This window comes from Rhinolophus sinicus, chromosome 17, assembly GCF_057876585.1.
Source record: "Rhinolophus sinicus isolate RSI-liver-muscle chromosome 17, RSI-T2T, whole genome shotgun sequence".
Classification (NCBI taxonomy): Eukaryota; Metazoa; Chordata; class Mammalia; order Chiroptera; family Rhinolophidae; genus Rhinolophus; species Rhinolophus sinicus.
Window position 1 is genome coordinate 179,019,356 of NC_142517.1, and position 22,423 is coordinate 179,041,778.

Consider the following 22,423-nt stretch of genomic DNA (forward strand, 5'->3'; position numbering starts at 1 on the left):
ATTACAACACAGGCAACTCTAAGTCACAATCCACACTTGGTTTGGAAAAACTAGAATTTTTTAGAAGCCTTAAACATGAAAAAAAAAGCTATTAATTTTAATTCTGGATGTGACAGTATCACCAGTCTCCATTTTTCCTTGTAAAGAACAAATGTATTTTATTTTTAATTAAGTTCAATAAACTCAGACCTAGTTTCCCTTTCTCTCCTGTCACAGGGAGAATTTATAAGCCCCTGAGAGATATTGTGGCTTTTGAGGTATTGACTCATCTACAAAGATCAGTGAACAGGAAGCCAGGAAAGGGGACATATTTTATCTATCCAAAGATCAGAATTCCAGTCTAGGGGGTAGACTCACTTTCTCTGCCTTCACTGATAATACCAGACTGAACCCTGCCTGTCTACCTAGAAGACTATTCTTGGATATTTTTCCTTTTATACTGACTAATCTATACGTACAGCAACACTTGTACAAATATTTGCCTCTATACCACTTTCCTATCTATGTCTGCATTATCTGTTAAACACTAAGTATAACTAAATATAATTCTCTTTCTCTCCCTGTCACTTACATTCTAGCAAAGCATACTTAAAAATCTTTTTAGCAGGAAGCAGTTGAGCATAGCAAAGGTTAAAAGCATAGTGGTTAGGATTACAGGCTTTAGATGGAGAATACTCCAGTTCCTCTAAGGCTCTGCTAACGGTACCTGGCAGCTAAGTGACCTTGGAAAAGTTACTTAACTTCTCAAAAGCGCCTTTTCTCAGCAAAGGGAAGTAAATAAAAGTGCCTATCTCACAGGTTTAACAAATTAAATATCCTTATAAAAGTGTTTAGAACAGCACATGGTAAGGTTCCAATAAAGATAGGCTATTGTGATTGATTGGTTGATTCTAAAGTTATTTTCCTATTGCAAAGAAACTAACCAAAAATAGGTAAGTACCTAAGAGACTTACTTTGCTATGTATTCAGAGCATTTCGTTTTATTTGCATTCTTCCAAGCTTTAAGGAATACCTCAGTCCCAAATAAAACTCTTATATACTAAAATGTGATAGTCTTAAACACATCTACCTTATTACTACACTAAGAAAAAAATTTAAATTCTGCCCTCTCAATCTTTTATCAGAATTGTTTTTAAAAACAATAAATAAATAAATTTTAAAAAGAATTGTTTTTACCCCATATTCATATATATCAATTTAGTCATTTTAAACCTTATTTGACCTTATCTTTTTCTTCCTAGAATTGGGTTTTTGATCTCACTTCACTGCGTTGTAGTATCAACCATAGTTGGGAATCTCCCTCTTATCCTTTGGTTCCACTAACCAGGATGCTGCCTTTTATAATGAATCTTTTCTTTACCCTGGTCCTCAGGAATTGAGTTTCTGTCCCTTCCTTGCCCCAAAATCCTTTCAAGGATTAAAGCCACTGAATCTAAACTCTATTTTGATCTTCTTTTGGGTGTTTAAATTCCCTGTGTTTATGTCATAGCAATTATCTATTAGCTATAGGATAAACCAGAGCTTCCATTAGTGATTATAGATGACCTATTGTTTTAATCCTGTGAGCTAATTTAGCTAATGAAAACTAGCCTTAGTGTTAATGTTACTGGATACTGTGCCTAAAGGATAAACACAAAATTATTGATTAAGTTCAGTAGTTAGTGGACCAATTAAAGTTTAATTTCCTTATCTATCCTTACTTCTCTTTGTCTTTGAAAATTTTAAGTTATCTTGATGAAGAAATGCATTTTTCCTTAGTTCTCTATCACAAGACTAGCATAAAATCTTTTAGCAGATTTATAATCCTGTTAGATTTGATTAGAAAAATAACATATTAAAGCCTTTGAAAAATTAGCATTCTTCAGTGAAATTTTCCATAGATGAAAATAGAATTTTTAAATGTACGACATTTTAATTTCATTTTAGGCCATTAATAGAAAGTGTTCTCACGTTTTAAATGAAAATACCTCACCTTCTGAATTACTGGCATTTATTTCTGGTATCTTATCTGCTTGTGAATAACCTAGATTAAGAAATGTGCACAGAATTCTCCTTTGCCACCACACCTGTGTTCCTCACAAGTCATATTGTGAAAACATTGCTCTTGTGTTCTGATCAAAGTTATAATTATATAGTGAAAAAAATTTAAAGTAGTAAATTGTACAGAAAGCCAAATTGGAGGAAAGAGAGTTTGGAACTGGGTGTGGAAGAGATGATATCAAGGACATTAGAACGGAATTATCCTTTGTGAAAATAAGAAATGAAATACAATAAAGCTACCAGTAATAAGACATTTTTGTATCTTATATGAACACATTTCTATTTTGGTTTGACTGTTAATTTTTAAACTTTGTATTAGGAGGATGTACAAAGATTACATTGCATTAGATACTTGGCTTCCTTTAATGCTCACAGGAGAGTTGTATACTTATATTCTCTAAATAAATAGCTTTATTGCTGTGGCTCTGCTTTTAGACCTTGGTAAAATTTTATTTTCAGTCTATATATTTAGAGTGAATCAGAGCCTTAAGTCATTTTTAAGTCCGTTTCTAATAAGGTGGCCGCTGAAGTGGTCTGAGTTTCTTTTTTAAGTATTCAAATTATATAGTTTTATTTTGTTTTTAAACACAGCAGTGTCAAAATAAAGCTTCTTAAAAGCATAGTCTAGGTGAGATAATCTACCTTCCATGACTCATTTATATTATGTTTATTCTTCTTTGGAGCTTTTTCAGTTTATATTGTCATACTAATGTTGACTATTTCTTTCTTACAGCGTGGATTTGTGGTATCATTTCTATCACTGTCATTAGCCTGCTTTCCTTGCTTGGCGTGATCTTGGTTCCCATCATTAACCAAGGATGCTTCAAATTCCTTCTCACATTCCTTGTTGCTCTAGCTGTAGGAACAATGAGTGGAGATGCTCTTCTACATCTACTGCCCCATGTAAGAAATCCTTTTAAACTTTCAAAGTTATCTAACGATTAAGTTCTCTAAAATTAGTATTGTGAAATGTGTACCTTTCACAATTCTAAAATAACTTTATTTCTGTATGTACATTTTTTTCTTTTCTTTTTTGCTAAAGCTTTAAAATGTAGAAAGTTAAGCATATGTTTCAGTACACAGTTTTGCTTATGTTCCACAGTTTATGCAGAGGTAGCACCTCATTACTTTGAAATAATAAGAGAAAACTATTATCAAAACATCATCAGTTTAATAAAATGTTAGATTACACAAGTAATCACCTGCTGGTGAATTTGTTTGTTTAATTGTTTACCGCAGTTTACAAAAGAATCGTTACTCCCTAGTATTTCATTGCTCACTGTATAGTATGTAACTTAACCCATATAGGCATTTGAGTTTGTGTCTCTGTTTTTATCAGAGTTACCATGATGTAGTACTTTCCAAGCTACGGAGCATAGCAAAATTACATGGAAGACTACTTATATTTAAGTGAGATAATATTTAGGGGAGCACTTTAAAAATTGGAAAGTATGTTTTCTGTGTCCTCGAGGAGATTGTAATCTGGAAATTTTAAGTAGCATTTTAATGACTCGTTCAGAAGTTTTCCTTATTCTTGTTCCCAGTCTCAAGGTGGACATGACCACAGTCACCAGCATGCACATGGGCACGGACATTCTCATGGACACGAATCGAAGAAGTTTTTGGAAGAATATGATGCTGTGTTGAAAGGACTTGTTGCTCTAGGAGGCATTTACTTATTATTTATCATTGAGCACTGCATTAGAATGTTTAAGCACTACAAACAGCAGAGAGTAAGTATTTGTTGTTGATTTCATTTTCTGAGATACAAAACTCAACAAAAACCATCGTTTTTTTGGACGTCTCTTCTTAATTTGGTATTAGTGTATGTTAAATCTCTATCTTTTAATAGATTATCCTTACAGGAAAAATACCTTTGATCTTTGCCGTTTCTTGCCATTACATTTATTTTGGCATTTATAATCAAAGTATGACAGTCTCAGTCTCAGTTAATTTGTGTTGCATATTGTCTAATTGACTTAAATAGGATGGAAAAGTCTACGGGCCAATTTATGCTTATTATAAAAATGTAAAAATCTATAAATAGAAAGCAAGCCTCATCAGTCTTCTTAGGTAATATTTTCAAGTGTAAGTGGCTTTTATTGTCATATATTTTAATGAAAATGTTTTCACACAACATATTTATCAGAAATGCCTTGTCAATGGTAGAAGTAAGAATTTAGAAGGAAATGGTGATTAATCTCAAGAGTGACAGACCACTTGGGGGGTGATGCTTGGACTGCTGATTAAATACCTTTCATGTCATGAACTGTCTGTATTTCATGTCACATTTATGAGAATAAGACAAATACCTAAAAAAAATTTTCCCCACAGGAAAGTAAGTTCAGGGCCACTACCGTCCACTATGATTACACCCCTCCCTGTTGCCATTGGTGTACATTGGTCTCCTAAGCTCTGTCTTTCTTGACTGCATCTCACTAACATGTTTGTGACATTAATGCTGATTATCCTCAGTACATTCTATTTAAGTAAGTAAATCTAGAGAACTTTTTTTAGGAAGCTTTCCACAAAAAAAAGTTTGAAAATTCTTATATTTTGTTAGTTAACTACAAATATTCAAAAAAGAAACAAAATATTTTATTTTTCCTCAAGAACATTGGGTAGTCATGATCATAATATATACAGTCCATAATATATATGATACAACTTTTATACTATTTTTATGTATATATTTTGTTTGTATGTGTTTTGTATGTATCTCCTTGAGACAAAGTAATGGTTTATATCAGTTCTGAACTAGTTTCAGGGGGAGTGATTCTAATTCTTGCTCAGCCAGAAACTAGCTGTGAAACTGACTCATTCCTCGTGATTTCTAGTTGCTATCTAAATCTATGGGAAATAAATCCTACTTCTCATTTTTATTTTTATATCATATTCCAACTAGTGCATTTAATTTTAATTGACACATTAATTAGCACACTCTCATTTAATTGTCTTCAAAGGAGGGGTGGGTGATCAAGGTGCCCAGTGAAGAATAATCTGAGGAATGGAAACTAGGAAGGATCAACTTAGAGAAAAGTGAAAGAGATTTAACAGCATTTAGTTTTTGAAGGGTTGTGTGGAAGGTCATGTGGATGAGTGAGGAACAGAATATGGTGGGAGGGATGCCAAGGCAAGAGTGGTTGGAGGGAAATGAGTCAACAAAGGAGATTACTGCAGATGAATTTAGAAGAGAAGAAGGCTTCAACTAGTCATGACATGAGGAAATGGGGAAGAGGAGGCGATTAAGAGAATTATTAAAGTGACAGAATAAGACTTGATATTTGATTAGATATAAGAAATACAAGAATTTAGAGTCCATCTCTGAGTACCTAATTTAGAGCAAAATTACATATTGCAAAGTATATAAAGAAGTTTTTGAATTACTGTGATGCTCTAATTTTCTTCAGTTGTATATATCTACTAACATTGAAGCAGCAAATATTAAGTATTATGTACAAAATATTAGGGACTGCAGAATTTACAGATAAGTATAAAATGTAGTCCTTCAAGAGATAGTGCAAAATAAATGTTTTCTGTTCTTATAATTTAATCTTGATCTCATTTTAAACCTAAATTTACTGGCAAAATTAAACATTTATTTTTGTAAAGTAAACTAATGTAGGAGAACAGAGTTCCTAAAACATGCAGATTTGTAGATTTGAAATTGTGGGAAGTAAAAACACTGAAGGGAATGCCTTTGGCAGAGGGGTATTCTAAATCTAATAATAAGGAATTCTTCAAATATATCAAAGAAAGGAATCTGGGCAGATAAATCAGTGTGTCTTCTTTAGGATAAATAGGATAAATAAGTAATCTAAAGCGAAAAAGGATAGGCATTTTTTGAAGAAAGGGGATTAGTGATACTTGAATAGAACACACATTTGACCAGCTGATAGAAGAATCAACTATTGGAAGGAAGCTTTCAAAGCATACGTTAAATAATATACCAGATGCTGACTGGTTTCAGCAAGACTGAGGTTTTGAGGATAATGATTTGGTAAGTTTTTAGGAAAGTGGACAATCAGAACCAAAGCTATTAAACAATTCCAGCCGGTGTTCACATTTTCTGCTGTACTTTCTATATCCCTCCTACTGACTTTTTGTATTGTTGTTGCCTCCTCCTTCCTCTATTTTTCTTTCCCTTCTTCGTTAACTCATGACTTGTTTCTTTTCTTCTCTTTAGGATGTCACCATATAGTTTTCTTTTGAACATTTTCTGTTTCTCCAGTTTCTGTTACCTACTGCTCTGAGGCAGAACATCCCAGAACTTAATGATTGATAACAATTTTTTATTTCTCTTAATTTGTCAGGAATTTAGGCAGCATTCAGCTGGGCAGTTCATTTGCTTCACTTGGCATCAGCGAGAGTCACTCACTCAACTACATTCAAACTCAGTTGGCCTGCATTGGCCTGGTCAGGGCAAGTCGGGACGGTCCAAGAATGTTTCAGTCTGTGTCTACATCTTGATGCTCCTACACATGGCCTCTCTTCAAAGTTTAGACTGAACTTCTTCATAGCGTAGTGGCTCGCTTCCTTGAGCAAAAGCAAAAGGTGCCAGGCCTATTTCAGACTAGTCCCAGAACTGGCGCAGCTTCCCTTCTATTGCATTCTGTTGGTGAAAGCAAGTCAAAAGGCCAGTCAAAATTCCGCTGCAGAGGAATAGACTTTGCCTCCTTATGGGTGGAGAAGAGTGCTCATACAGGGAGGGAAGAAATTGATAGTGACCACCTCTGGAGACGACCACACACACACACTCAACTCGCCATAACAGGCTTACTTATGCATCAGTTAGACTTAATCATCTGCAAAAGAGTTCATAGTCTGTACACAATACTAGCAACTCCAAAATGCTGTCAGTCAGTAAGCATGTCCAAGAGAACACTGCCTTTTTACGTTCACACTATTCAAATATGCTTAATTATTTGCTGTCTTAAATTAACATAGGTTAGAAGTAGACATTTAAGTTGAAAGAGTTGTTAGTGGTAGTTACATTGAAGAGAAGAAAGCAGACTATTAGACGTAAGATAGGAAAATTCTAACCTAAGCAATGAAATACAATAATTAGAATTTATTAGTAATTGAGGACAGATTAGATGAGAAAGAAAACTTATCTTTATTTCAAAACTAAGTCAGTTACTTATAGGTCATTTTCATACATCACATTTAATCTTCATAAGAATCTGTCATTTTCATTTTATAGATGAGTATTCTTACGTTAAAAAAATTTAACAAACTTGCCCAAGTCTTACAGAAGTAAACCGCAAATTTGGGATTTTTTGCTCATTTGATTCTGTCCATCATGTCACAAGTAGAGAAATGTGAGCTTGCATTAATCACAGAATAAAGTTCAAAGGAATAAGTATTAGTTTTTTTGAGCTTCCTATTAGATAAGAGAGATTCCCACACACTATTAGATAAGAGAGATACGTATATTTCACATATTTCATTTGGGGTGCATATAAAAATATAATACTGTGTACCCTATTCTTAACTTTGAAAGTAGGTGAATTGACCCTTTTAGTTGAGTATTGGAAAAAAAACCACATAAATTTAGTTGGATTTTTCATCTGGTTACATCCCTTGATTAACTTCTAATTTTTTTTTTCTCCTTTACTAAATGATTTATGTATAAAGTTACCACCATTTACATGTTATTATACATTTTAATAATTGAATATTTTTGCTAATTGTGGGTGCAGAGTTGATACTAATATCAGATCTTTTTTTTTCCTCAGGGAAAACAGAAATGGTTTATGAAGCAGAGCACAGAAGAGTCAGCTATTGGAAGGAAGCTTTCAGATCATAAGCTAAATAACACACCCGATGCTGACTGGCTTCAGCTCAAGCCTCTTGCCGGTAGACAACAGTTCTGACTAAAAACATAGAAATTGAAATACTGTTTCTAAACTGTGTCTGTGTTGTTGGAAATTTCTTGTCTTTATGGTTTCCTTAATTTTAGTGTCTAACTTGTTATTTTCTTAAATGTTAGTGTGCCTTAAATATGATTTTGTTAGGATTTTTGTTAATTTTATCCTTACTTATACTGGCATGTGGGACCAATTAATTATATTACAGGGCAAAAAACATATTGCACTTTTACTTTACTGAAAGACAAAGAGTGAAACAAACACATACAAATGCTTTGTGAATGGTAGATTAGTGTTAATTTTATTTCTTGACAATGCAAAATCTTTGTGGCCTCCACTTGTGATTGGTTTTATACAGAAAAAGGAAAATCAGCCTTTGTACTTAAAGGAGAATGGTCTCTGTACTTAAAATCTCTGCTTATCCATCCATCTATTCTGTTGCCTGATACATGTAATAAGGTAGCTTACAATTTTCAGGGAAACATAAAAACATTTTAAACCTAATTTGCCCTCTTTCTGTTTGAACTTGTGTTTACCCTGAGTGCACTACTCATTTTCTGCAGAAAAGGGGCTGCCTGGACCCTACCTGTAGATTTGGCCCCAAATATAATTTGGGAAGTATTAAGATCTTTGTCACATAATAAATAACTTTTGAAAACTATGTAAGAGGCCAACCTCAATTAAAAAAAAAAAAAGTTCTCATGTTGTTGTCACTTACATGAGTTTCTGAACTTCATTCTTTAATGATCTGAGTAGCATCATCAGATAGGTGGAGCATGGCAGGATGCAAGTTATTTAAATTTCGTCTTTGTTTTCTGAAAAGATAAGAGACGGTTAAAGTGGGTAAACTTTAAAGGACGTTCTTTCTCTGAAAAATTAGGGGTTCATTTTGTTATCCTGCAAATGCTACAGTAACTTTTCACCCTTTGATTTTTATCAGCTGTTCATTGTGCATTCCTTAAGTTTCACAGTATCTTCATGCTTGCCAATTTTTCTCCTCACTTTCCCTGCTGTTGCTTTTAGCTCATTCCCTCAAAACCCCAGTTTGTTTTTTGTGTGTGCTCACTCATATTTTTTTATTTGTTTTATTTGTTTTTATATACTTATTGATTTAGTGAATTCTTAAAGACATTCACTTAAGAAATACTCATTACACTCTATTCTTGGGTTTAAATTAGCAAATGTTCATTCATTTATTTGTTGATAAAGCATATCCTTTGCTGTTATAAATATAGGAACTGACGACTCGGTTGTTTCTGAAGATCGACTTAATGAAACTGAACTGACAGATTTAGAAGGCCAACAAGAATCCCCTCCTAAAAATTATCTTTGTGTAGAAGAGGAGAAAATCATGGACCATTCTCACAGTGATGGATTACATACCATTCATGAGCATGATCTCCATGCTGCTACACATAATCACCATGATGAGAGTAAAACTGTACTGAGGAAACATAACCATCAGTGGCACCACAAACATTCTCATCATTCACACGGTCCCTGTCATTCTGGATCAGATGTGAAAGAAACAGGAATAGCTAATATAGCTTGGATGGTAATCATGGGGGACGGCATCCACAACTTCAGTGATGGGTTAGCCATTGGTAAGTGGTCTGGAAACGGGTTATAATTTGCTCTTGAAGATCGTTTTCCTTATTCGAATATTTCAGTGCTGATCTTAGGAACTATGATACATAAGATTAAACTTTGGAGTTTAACAAATATGCTGTTATTTATTACTCCTGTCACTTGGTTTTTCCAAAGGCTATGTTAATGTTTTTGATAAGTTTATTTGGGGATGGACAGGTATAATTTCATTGTTTTTTTCCTTTGAACATGTAAACAAATGTCTATGATATACTTCTTTAATAACTTAATTTCTTATTCAAGACATTGTCACCATATTGAAAAAGCTATCTTAACATTATATCTTCAGATATATTTACACATCCCCAAATGAGAACAAGTTAATTTCAATATTGGATTTGATAATTTTTTTACATCTTTAAAAAGGTGAAGAAAAATTTTATAATGTTAAATTCTTTGTACCAGATTCAAATGTAACATATTAGAATCTTGCTAATGTAAAATGATATTGCCAGTTTAGAACAATAAATGTTATCAGTGCATGATTTTCTTTTAGATCCAGACCTGATGAAATAATCACTCAGAAGTAGGCATTGGTTTCTTTCAGAAAGGAGAGATCATATTTTTGAATCCACAGTTGCTATCAATGTTAAAGAATAAAGAATTTTACTAGTCAAATTAGATGCATTTATACCTTTGATTTCAGTCCTCAAGACCATCAGCCAAATAATACTTTGTACCATTTATGCTCTAGACCCAGAAAGATTTGGATAAGGATACTACTAGCTATTTAAATGTCTATAAATATTAATATGAGATAGCAAGTGCAATTCTACATAGGCTGATGCCTTAAAATTGAACATCAAACTGTCACTCAGAGATTGAAACACTGTAGACCATTATCACTCCCAAACTATTAGTGAATTAGAAGGCTACACAAATAGAGAATTTAATTCAATAGGTAACATTTCTTTCACTGACTAGTGCTTTCTCTGGTTATCAACACATTGTACCTCACTGTATGCTCAAAAACTACAGTGTGTAAGATAAGTGAGTCACTCATATATTATGAAATTAATTTAGATAGGCAAAAGAGACTGTACCTGTCATTAACGCAAATGGAAAAAACAGAAGATCAGTAAACGTTTTTTGATTTTTTTTTTTTTTTTTTTTTTCTCCCTCCACCCCCCTCACCTCAGGAGCAGCTTTCAGTGCTGGATTGACAGGAGGAATCAGTACTTCCATAGCTGTCTTCTGTCATGAACTGCCACATGAATTAGGTAATATAAGCTTTACAATTTTACCAAGTTTCCTCAAATCTAAGACCTCTTCAGTTATAAATGCATCCAAATTTTAGAGGTGTTAAAACAAATGGCCAATGGCAAATATAAAGAGTTAACTGTTCTCTCAGTTACTGTGTAATTTTTGATATATGTTCCTAAAAATGTGTATTTCAATTATGTAAACAATATTATGGTATATGCCATTCATTTTCTTACCTTACATTACTGATCATTGTCTTTAAACTCTATTCTTGTTACCATGAGTTAATGTACTACATGGCTTCTGCTCAGTGCTCAGAGGTGTGCGTTTACCACATCTTACGTATCTGGCACCTAGTATTGGACATACCACATAGCCTTTAATTTCCTGCCACCACAGATAATGGTGTGTTGAACATCTGTAGACTTCCTGCTTACGCACCCTTATGAGAACATATTTGGGGTACTTATCCAGGAACAGACCTGATGAGTCCTAGTATATGCACGCTTAAGAATGCCATATCACCATCCAAAATGGCCACACTAGTGGAATCTGTACCCAGCAACACCTGAGTGTTTGTTTCCACATCCCTGCCAATATGTGACATTAACTAACTTTCTAATTTTTGTCAATTTAATAAGTATAAAATGCTATTTCTTTGTTGTTTTAGTTGGCAATTACTGACCTACCAATGACTTTTTAGTTTGTCTCCAAATGGTTTGGTTTTCTTCTATAAATGGAAAAACAGAAATAAAAGATGTGAATATGTACTCACAGAGAATATCTGAGGGATGGGGAGATGACATTGATTTTAAAGGAAAAAAAACTAACTCCATCTTTTGAGTATCCAAGGAATTTGTTCATTTGATCTTTCTAATTTAATATTTTTCTTAAATTTATCTGGCTATGCAACATCTATCATTTGACAGTGTTATGCTAGGAAAACCTCCAACTTCCCTTCCTACCCACCCATTACCCCTTGAACGGAGTATGTCAAGCTACTTCATGATTCAGTGTAGTTTTACTGATTTGCCCTAACCCCCAAGAATCCACACACGCACAGAAGTGACAGCAGGGAGTTTGGAGATTAGGGGTGGTTACCTTGGTACTCCTTTTTCTGTCTTTAGTTTCTCATTGAAGGAATGACACACAAGGAAGGACAGCCACATTAAAACGAATGCAGTACATATTTCAATGGCGAGGGAAGCCCTGGACACTCAATGCAGAGCTCTAGCCAAAGCTGGAGCATAGAACTCGGCTTGGTCCCAGGACTCCTCAGTGCGACATTCAGACCCCAACTCTACTTCTTTTATCCCCACCAACCACAGGTTGAGATGTTACTATTGCTGTGAGAGGAAACATCAATCCACAGTACATCTACTGAACTTTGTCAGAAGGGAAATCAGACTTTATGAAAATGTGCCTTTTCTTCCAATGTCCAGCGCTAACTTGACATAAATTGTCCCATATTGTAGCTGCCTAGGCTCCTTGGGAAGAAAGCATAAAGAAATGACCCAGCTTTCTCCTTTGGAAGTGATAGAAAAGGCTTTTTATCCCTTGTATTTATCTACAAGGTAGAAACTGGTCTACTGACTATAACTAAAGGAAGTTAAAAAAAAAAAACATGATTGTGGAGCCTAATTTTTGTTTTCGAAGCCCAGTAATGGGGCACTTTGGTAAAATAGGGCCAGATGAATATTTCTACTCTGATTAGATTACCTATTCTTACTTGGAGAGAAGCAATGTAGAGAGAGGCATAGAAGCTTCTTCCTCAGAACTTCAAACAAGGGGAAAATCAGTCCCTACAGGCTAAGGTAGAAGCATGGCAGGTGGATAGGGAGACGTCCTCTCCAGGCTTCATAGGTTAAGATGTTGGCAAAGCAACATAATACGTCACATTCCAGGAGAATTTATTTGATCTAAAACCTGTTTTGCCCTAGTTAAATTTTTGATCATGAATTCCTAAAACTTCTGAGATTTATATATTAAAGTCACACACTAAGGGGAAAAACATGTATTTAAATACACGGCAGCACATTGGAGACCGACCCTCACTCAGTCAGAATTCCAAGTTTTGGTGTTCCTCTTATTAGCAGATTGCTGTTTTCTCTGATGATGTACCAGGTGGGGGTTTTGTGTGTGTTAAGGAATGTGATATTAAAAAACTTGTGCTTTTAAACCCTAGAACTATATATAGCTCAGGAGGTTCAGTCTAAGATGTGTGCAAAAATTGAAACCATCTGAGGAAATAGAAAATCTATATATATATATCTCATTTCATGTTTGCTCTGGGGTGTGATAATGGATGAGATTGCCTGAATTATTGCTACCCTCTCTCCTGTTTTTGCCAAATTTGTATAGCCAAATTTAAGTAAGTTACAATATTACTCTGCAGTGTTCTCTCCACTTCCCCCATCCTTTCAATAGGACTTGTACAAACATTTGAAAAATAATATTTCCATAATGGGCTAAATTGTCCAAAGAAAATTGAACATTCACTGTATAGATTTATACATATGTTGCATACATGAATTATTTAAGGCAAAAATAAAGAACCTTAAAATATGTATTTGCTTTAAAAAAATCTCAATTATTTGTTAGCAAATTTTACATAGCGATAGCATTGGACCACATTGATTTAACACCTTTGGCAGGCATACCTCTTTCGTTGTGCTAATGATATCTTTTGTCAAGAGAAAGGAAATAATATTGATTTATCAAAAGATGAATAGATTGCTTATTCAGTGTATTCCTTTGATTTATTTTTCAAATGTTTTTACAGGTTCTTCCTGAGAAAAGGGAGGTGGAGAAAAAGGGTAAAAAATACGCAGATACCTTTAAGAATTTATAACCTGAGAGAAGACTAGGGCAAAGATAGATTTTAAATGAAATAATTCATCTTGATATAAGATCATTATATAAAAATTATACTGCTGTATGCTTGCAATGAACAATTAGAACTGAAAATTTTAAAAAGTACTAGTTACAGTTAAACCAAAAAAATTAAATACTTTGATTAAATCTAACAAAACAGACCTAGAATTTGTATGTTGAAAACGAGAAACACCAACAAAAATACTCAAAGGAGACTGAAATGAAGTGATGAGCTATGATTGTGGACCAGAAGACTCAGTAGTTATAAGATGCTAATTCTTCCCTGTTGATTCAGTGCATTCCTAACTAAAATTCCAGCAGGCTTTTCTGAAGATCAATGAGCTTTTTCAAAATTTTATACAGAAAGGCAAAGAAACTTGGATAGCCAGAAGAATTTTGAAAAAGGACAGCAAAGTTGATTTTAAGATTTATTGTAAAGCCACAGTAATCAAAACAATTTATATTAGTGAAAGAATAGACATATATCAGTGGAATAGTATAGATTCCTCACATATGGGAATTTATTTTCAACAAAAGTGCAAAGGAAATTCCGTGTAGAAAGCATAGATTTTTTCAACAAATGTTGCTGTAATAATTGGATATCAACTTCAAAAAAACAAAAACAAAAAAAACCTCATACCATAGACAAAAATTAATTCAAAATTAATCATTGATGTAAATGAAAAAACTTTAAATATAAGAAAGACTTTTAGAAGTCTGTGTGTTTTTGGATTAGGCAAATTGTTCTTAGATACTACACCAAAAGAATAGTCCATTAAGGGAAGAAAGTAATAAAATGGACTTCATAAAAATTAAAAACGCTATAGAAAAGACACTAAAAATGAAAAGACAAGCCACATACTGGGAAAAAATATTTGGAAAATACATAGCTGATAAAAAACTTTTTGGATATTTAAAGACCCCTCAGCTAAATAATAAGAAAACCAACAACGCAACAAAGAAATTGGGCAAAAGACTTGAACAGGCATTTCACTAAAGAAGTTGTACAGATGACAGATAAACACATGAGATTTCAGGTGCTGGATTTGTCATGGGCTGGAAAGGATGTGGAACAACCAGAACTCATAAATTGCAGGTGGGAATGTAGTTCCTTATAAGGTTAGAAATACATTTAATATATGACTCAGAAATCCCATTCATATAGGTACCTACATGAAAAATGAAAACTTATGTTTATACAAAAACCTGTTTATGAATATGTACTGTGGCTTTAATTCGTAATTGCCAAAAACTTGAAACAACTTGCATGTCCTTTAGTTGATGAATAGGTAAATTAAACTATGGTTCATCTATGAAATATTCCTTAGTAAAAAGCAGTGACTTTCTTATATAAACTAACATGGGTGAATCATGCACACATAAGTGAAAAAACTCTTAGACTCAAAACACTATATACTATACGATTTCATTTATATAATATTCTGGAGAAGGCAAATTGTAGGACAGAAAGCAGATTACTGGTTGTTTAGGAGTGAGGGGCCTGAGGAGAATTTTGAGGGGGCTGTGATGAAATAGTTCCAGAGTTTGATGGTAGTTAGAGTTATATCATATATACTTTTGTCAAAAACTCATAGAGCTCTATACCCCTCCCCCAAAAAAGAATTAAATGTATGTAATTTATACCTCAATTTTAAAAAAGTATGAACTAAAAATTAATCATGTTGGATCTTTTAGTTAATTCATGCTGTTGGTTGTTATTCAGGGATGAAGTAAATCATCTTGCTATCCAACAATATCAAAGAAGCCATCAAATTTGACATAGTTTGTATCTGTAATACTTTTGTTCATTGAGCATTAAATAATGCCCCCTTTAACACCCCATTTTGAAACTTATAAAAGGGAAGACTACTTTATAATCTAAAAGACACTTCTGTAGTCTCATTTTGTATTATCTAACCCCCTGCTAAGTGAAATTGTCTCTTTAGCATGGTTGGTAGGTAAGTTATTGAAAATATGGCCTGGAAATTTGTAGAGGAAGAAGTTAGGGAGCCCTTTCCTTAGAGGAAGCTGAGACAGAAAGGCCAGAAAAAATAAAAACTCTAGGGGAGAGAAGAGATAAAAGCTGATACTGAATCCAAGTCTCACCAGGAGAATTAAGTATTTAGGATCAGAGGAGAAACAATGTAAAGAGACAGCATTAGATGGAAACTGAAGAAGAGCAATTTAGAAGCCATTGGTAGGTAATCACCTTAGGTGTATTATTTTAGCTTTCCCAAATAATGTTGTAGGATGTAGTTTGTAGCATGTAATTTGCAGTATGTAATTTCTTGGAACATGGAAAAATAATTCGTTGCACTAATGTTTTTGTTGTTGTTGACTATCCATTTACAGATTATAGATTAGAACCTTGTAACAAATAAGTTAAAAAAGAACAGATCATGTATTTTTAGTCTTAAAAAGAAACACGCTCCAGTGTTCTACACAGTATCTTGCTTATACTGTGTCCAATAATTGATTGGATGTTTGTATATTTAATAACTAAAACAAAAAAATTTGTTAAAATTAGTAAAACTATTACTTTTTGACACTTGAGCTTCAAAGATATTATTTCTAGCAGCATTTTGCCTTTCTAATAACATCTATCTAGACAATATACAATCCTTTTATTCCCTAGTTCTAACATTAGATAGATGAGTGAGAAAAGTCTCTTTATTCTTGTTTACATATTTAGCATTTTCAGAATTAAGATTAAATGTTTTTCTGGGGGAAAAGACATTAATATAAACAGCATACAGTATACTCAAAGAGTGTTACCTCTGTTCTTACTTAGGCCATTTTCCTTTGGAAAAAGGGCAGCGATCAGAGCTTTAGTTGTTGCTCACAAAAAGAAAGTGACCTAGTTCTTTTTCCTGCCCTGCTTTTCTTTTTTAAAAAATTTCCATTTCACATATACAGTAAAATTGACCTTGCTTTTGATGTAATTTTTTGAATTTTCCATGTATTTAGATTTGTGTAACCATCATCACTGTCAGATACAGAACAATTCTATCATCCTAACAACCCCCCCCACATGCTCTCCCATTATAGTCACACCCCTTTCCCACCCCTGCTCCCCTTTCCCACCCCTGCTCCCTGATGACCACTGAATGTTCTCCACCACCACAGTTTTCTTTTTGAGAATATATAAATGGAATCATATATAACCTTTCGTATTGTCAGCATCATACCTTTGAGATTCACCCACGTTTTTGCATGTATTAAGGTTAATTTAGTAAGTAAAAGATAAATTTTCATAACAAAATTGTAGTCATTAAAGGTCATCTTTTTTGTATCATTCTTAATTTTGTTTTATATTGGTGTTTTCCTAAATTTGGGTGTAAAATCTTGTTGTTTTAAAACTTTCACTTTATATCTTAACTGCAGGTGATTTTGCAGTTCTTCTTAAGGCTGGTATGACTGTCAAGCAAGCGATTGTGTACAACCTCCTGTCTGCCATGATGGCTTACGTGGGCGTGCTCATCGGCACCGCTGTGGGGCAGTACGCCAATAACATCACGCTCTGGATCTTTGCCGTCACTGCTGGCATGTTCCTCTACGTCGCCTTGGTGGATATGGTAAGATGCCTTGTGTTTTTGTTGTTATACTAAAGCTGTAAATAGAACGCAGCTTCCAAAAATGGAAGACATCTTTGGATGTGGTTTGAAAGACTAATTATTTAAAAGAAATGTAGCCCGTTTTAAAGACATGTGATATCCTCAATAGCCTATTATAGAAAGATTTAGGAGGACTCCTTTGGAAATGACTTAAGATGCTGAAGATTTTTGACCAAATGATGTTGCTATCTAAAGTAATCATCAACAGTATTTAGAGATAAAATTACACAAGTATTGTACTTTTTTGAAGATTTTGTAATATTGGGGTAGAAGTGTTTTGTTATTGTTTTTAACAAAATAATTCTTTGAGCTTGCTTTATGGCAAACAAGAAAGAAATATTGTACCTCTTAGGTTAGCCAGTCTTCTGCAGAAAATATTTCAAAGAATTTATGTCATTTCCCTTATTTGTAACCTTAAAGTTAATAAACCTATTGTATGGTCTCATATATGGAATCTAAAAAACAAAATAAAAATGAACAAACAAAAGAAAAACAGACTCCTAGAAACAGAGACCAAAGGATGGTTACCAGAACGGAGGGTACGGGGGGTTGGGTGAAAAGGGGAAGGGGAATATAGTCAATAATATTATCATAAGTTTGCACAGTGACGGATGAGTGCTAGAATTAGTGGAGTGATCACATTGTAAGGTATAAAAATGTCAAATCACTATAATACCATGTTTCCCTGAAAATAAGACCTAGCCAGACAATCAGCTCTAAATTGTCTTTTGGAGCAAAAATTAATACAACACCTGGTCTTACATTATATATTATATAGGACTCGGTCTTATATAGTAAAATGAGACTGGGTCTTATGTTAATTTTTACTACAAAAGAGGTATTAGAGCTGATGGTCCAACTAGGTCTTATTTTCAGGGAAACACGGTATACACCTGAAACTAATATAACTAACTAATACAATATTGTATACCGACTTTTCTTTTAAAAAGTTTAAAAAGTCAGTAAATCTAAGCACTAATAATTGGTTTTATTTTAATTTTACTTTAATATCCTAAATATGTTAGGCAGAGTATTTGCAGAACTAGCAATTTGGTTTCTTTTTGTTTTTAACTAACTAGATACTGTGTTTACTTTTTCTTCCTGGTAGGATCTAATAGATAATCTAATTTCGAAAGTGTATGTCCTAAATTTTTAATCACAGAATTAATGACTATTTGTTACAGAAAGTTTAGAAAATACAAACAAAAATAAAAATCTTTATATTCTGTACCTATAGGTAGCCATTTCACCCCTTCTCTTCTGAGACCTCTAATACTTAATTTCTTATCCCCATGCTTAGCTAATAACCTTGCTTCCTGCTTCATGGAGAACACTGAAACTTCAAGACAACCTCCTCCAAGTTCCCTTCACCATTTGGCTCATTTCCCTGTATCTGTGCCTGTTTACTTTCTTTCCTGTTACTATGAAGAAATGTCTGTGTTCCTAGCTAAGGCCTGCTCTTCACATCATTCCCTAGAACTTAGCACCTCTCGATAACGCCCTTAAATTCTCCCCTCTCTTTCCTGCGCCATTCGTTTTTCCTTCTCTGCTGGATCATTCCTGTCAGCATGTAAACCTCATGTTACTTCTCCCTTCTTAAAAAGTCAGGGGAGGTGGACCTTTCTTAACACCAATTTCTGTTTTCTCTCTCAAATGTCTATTGCTCTCCTTCCCTCACAGCAAATCACCATTTCTTGTTTTTTTCCTTCTCTTCTCTCTTGAGGCTGGCCGCACCAGGTTTCCCCCTTGACTGCTCTGCCAGATTGCTTTTGTCAAATTTACCGTCGGCTACTACATTGCTAAGCCCACTGGTCGTTTACCCTGCCCATCTTCATTTTACTTGCATCTGGCAGTTGATCATTCTCTTCTTTAGGAAACTCTCTCATCACTTGGCTTCTGTGCCACCACCATTTCTTGGCTACCCACCTTTCTAGCCTTTCTTTTCAGTTGCTTTTACTGGATCCTTTTTTTCTCTCCTTCCTCTAAATGTTGGTGAAAGCCCTCTAATCTTATCTAATCTTGTGGCATATTTATTGGCTGATGATTCCTAAATTGACATCTTTCTTCCAGACCTTTTCCTTAGCTGCAGATTAGTCTATGCACCTGCTTACCTGAATGTGTAAAAGGCACTGTAGACTTAGTGTGTTCAGAACCCAGCTCTTGCTATTTGCCAGCCCCACTCCTTGCACCAGCAGCCCTATAGAATTCTCCATCTCGCAAATGATAACTCTGTTCTTCTAGTTGCTCAGATCAAAGCCCTGAATATCATCGATTCTGTTCTCTGTCCTCCCCACGTCTGGTTGGTCATTAAGTTCTCAGGTCCATCTCCTAACCATCTCTACTCCCATCCCTCATTCAGTCCACTATCCTCTTTCTCTGTTTAGCTGTTCGTCCTGCGTTTGCCCTTGCCCTGTCCACCACACTCTGTATCAACACAACAGCTTGGAGTGATCTTTTTTATTGATTAGATCATGTCGCTTGTGTGTTTTAGACCTTCGGTGGTTTTCCATCTTACTCAGAGGAAAAAGCACTAACGTTCTTGTTTTGACCTTCAAGGTTTTTCATCTTCCTTTAGCATTTTCACTCCCCCTGCCCCACCCCTCGTTTTACTAACCATACCTCATTTCCCCCTCTTCCCCAGGAAGCACACTCTGCCTCTTGCTGGTCACTCCAGGTGGAATATTTTGCCTGCAGACATTCTTCTGGCTAGCTCCCTCATTTCTTGTGAGGCATCCTATCTAAAATTTTGACATCCTCCCCAACATTTCATATCCTCTATCCCTACTTTACCTTATCACTTGTATCTCGATCTATTAAGTATACACTAAACATGTTGCTTATTTATTGAGCTCCTTTTGTGCCCCACTAGTATGTCAGTTCGAGGAGCACAGGCATTTTTGTCATATTTTCCGTACTGCTGGAGATGTACTTCACAATTAGATGAATGAAGAATTCTTATACGAGGAAGGTAAAGGTGTAAAAAGAACAAGAGAGTGTTTACAGTAAGGATTTATAGTCTAATAAAGAAGAAAAGTAGCCATTGATGACGATTCTTTTGATACATATTATAATACAGTGGTTCACCAGGTTTGTGGAACTACAGAGAGAGGCTGACTAAAAAAATTGGGAAATAAAATTAGGGAAGTTTTTCTGGAATAGGAAATCTGAGCTGAGTCTTAAAGAATGTAGATGAGTATATTAGAAGCAAGAGGAAAAAGTATATGACCATTCTTTGACCAGTGAGTCTACTAGTGGGACTATATGCTGAGGAAATAACCTAAAATGACTACTGCTAATAAAATAAGGAAGCAAACAAAAATAAAATCTTATTAAAGTATTCTTTCTAATAGTATTTATAATGTCACACTTATATTGGAAACACTCTAAATGTCCAAGAAAAGGGGGACAAATTATTCACATAAATTTTAGGATTTTAATAAAACTGAAATTATGCATTTTCTAATGTGAAGTGGAAAAAATGGATTAAAAAATTATATCCATAGCATCATCAGGTAGATGTTGACTAGATCACTTTAGTCATACAACATGCCATGCTGAAAAGATTAGAGTTTATCTTGTAAATTTTGGTGAGCCATTAAAAAGTTTAAGTAGTAGTGATGACATGCTCACATTTTTTTTTTTTTAATTGGGGAACAGTGTGTACTTCCAGGCCTTTTTTTCCAAGTCAAGTTGTTGTCCTTTCAATCTTAGTTGTGGAGGGCGCAGCTCAGCTCCAGGTCCAGTTGCCGTTGCTAGTTGCAGGGGGCGCAGCCCACCATCCCTTGTGGGAGTCCAACGGGCAACCTTGTGGTTGAGAGGATGCACTCCAACCAACTGAGCCATTTGGGAGCTCAGTGGCAGCTCAGCTCAAGGTGCCATGTTCAATCTTAGTTGCAGGGGGCGCTGCCCACCATCCCTTGCGGGAGTCAAGGAATTGAACCGGCAACCTTGTGGTTGAGAGCCCGTGCTCCAACCAACTGAGCCATCCGGGAGGCAGCTCAGCTCAAGGTGCCGCATTCAATTTTAGTTGCAGGAGGCGCTGCCCACCATCCCTTGCAAGACTCGAGGAATTGAACTGGCAACCTTCTGGTTGAGAACCCACTGGCCCGTGTGGGAATCGAACCGGCAGCCCTTGGAGTTAGGAGCATCGTGCTCTAACTGCCTGAGCCACCGGGTCGGCCCCCATGCTCACATTTTTGTGTTAAAAAGACTATTTTGGCTTTAGACAGGAAGTTTTTATTGATTTACAATCTTTTAATAAGGTAGCTACAGTACCAGAAGTTTTACTTTACGGTAACTTTAGGCTGTCCAGGTGCAGGTATCTGCTTTTAGGTGGCTTTGGGTGACTTATTTATCGACCAGTAAGGACACAAGTGTGGCCCATGCGTATGGGCTGGCTCTTAGCTGTGGTTATGACAAACAGTATGTGTGGTGGCACCGAATGTGGGGAAGGCATAGTCTCTGTTCTAGCTGGTATGTACACATATCTAGAGGGGATATTTCTATGAAACACCCTAGTAAGGAATAGTCAGAATTAAAAGCTTTGTTACAATAAAAACTTGGGGGAATTAAGGAAAAAAGATATAACGAAATAGTCTTCTTACTAGAACCATAGGTAGGAAGTTGTCAGTTTTAGTTTTAACCCAGGGGTTGATAAGCTTTCTGTAAATGATCAGATAGTAAATATTTAGGCACTGTGACTTACGTAGCCTCTGTCACATAGTCTCTGTCATAATTATTCAGTTCTCATTTGTAGTGGTTTCTGTCAACTACTTAACGCTGCTAGATAAGTATAGTAGACTCCATTAGCTATTATACGCTGCTGGCATAGACTTCTAAACAGAATAGATGACCAGCATGAAGTAGTCCTTAAATAGGACCCTCAAGAGACTGTTAAATATGCTGTAGCACTGTCAGAACATGGTAATTAGATTAATTGTACTCATTATTTAATAATAAATAATGATTTTTCATCTCAGGCAGGCATTCTGTACATTTCTCCTCCCTAAATCCCCAAAATCCAAGATATTGTTTGGAGTAAAGCTTAGTGTTTAAGAGAGTAGCATATCAATGTCATCTTTCTATAGATGTTCATTGCAAACTTGAAAAAGAAATGACAAACAGAAAAGTGAAAGTGAAAATTGGAAGTAGCAATTCTTTCACTGTTTGGATTAG

At 34.9% G+C, this 22,423-nt stretch overlaps 1 protein-coding gene across 6 annotated transcripts in view; it reads left to right on the top strand.

Moving 5' to 3' along the window:
- Window positions 1–22,423, top strand: part of SLC39A10 (solute carrier family 39 member 10) — a 112,935-nt gene that overhangs the window by 86,873 nt on the left and 3,639 nt on the right. For all 6 annotated transcript variants that reach the window (XM_074339542.2, XM_074339534.2, XM_019741301.3 and 3 more), the window contains 6 exons: window positions 2,774–2,943; window positions 3,585–3,773; window positions 7,779–7,899; window positions 9,146–9,514; window positions 10,697–10,777; window positions 17,019–17,209. In XM_074339542.2, coding sequence (XP_074195643.1) covers window positions 2,774–2,943; window positions 3,585–3,773; window positions 7,779–7,899; window positions 9,146–9,514; window positions 10,697–10,777; window positions 17,019–17,209 — 1,121 coding nt within the window. The remainder of the gene's footprint in view (window positions 1–2,773; window positions 2,944–3,584; window positions 3,774–7,778; window positions 7,900–9,145; window positions 9,515–10,696; window positions 10,778–17,018; window positions 17,210–22,423) is intronic.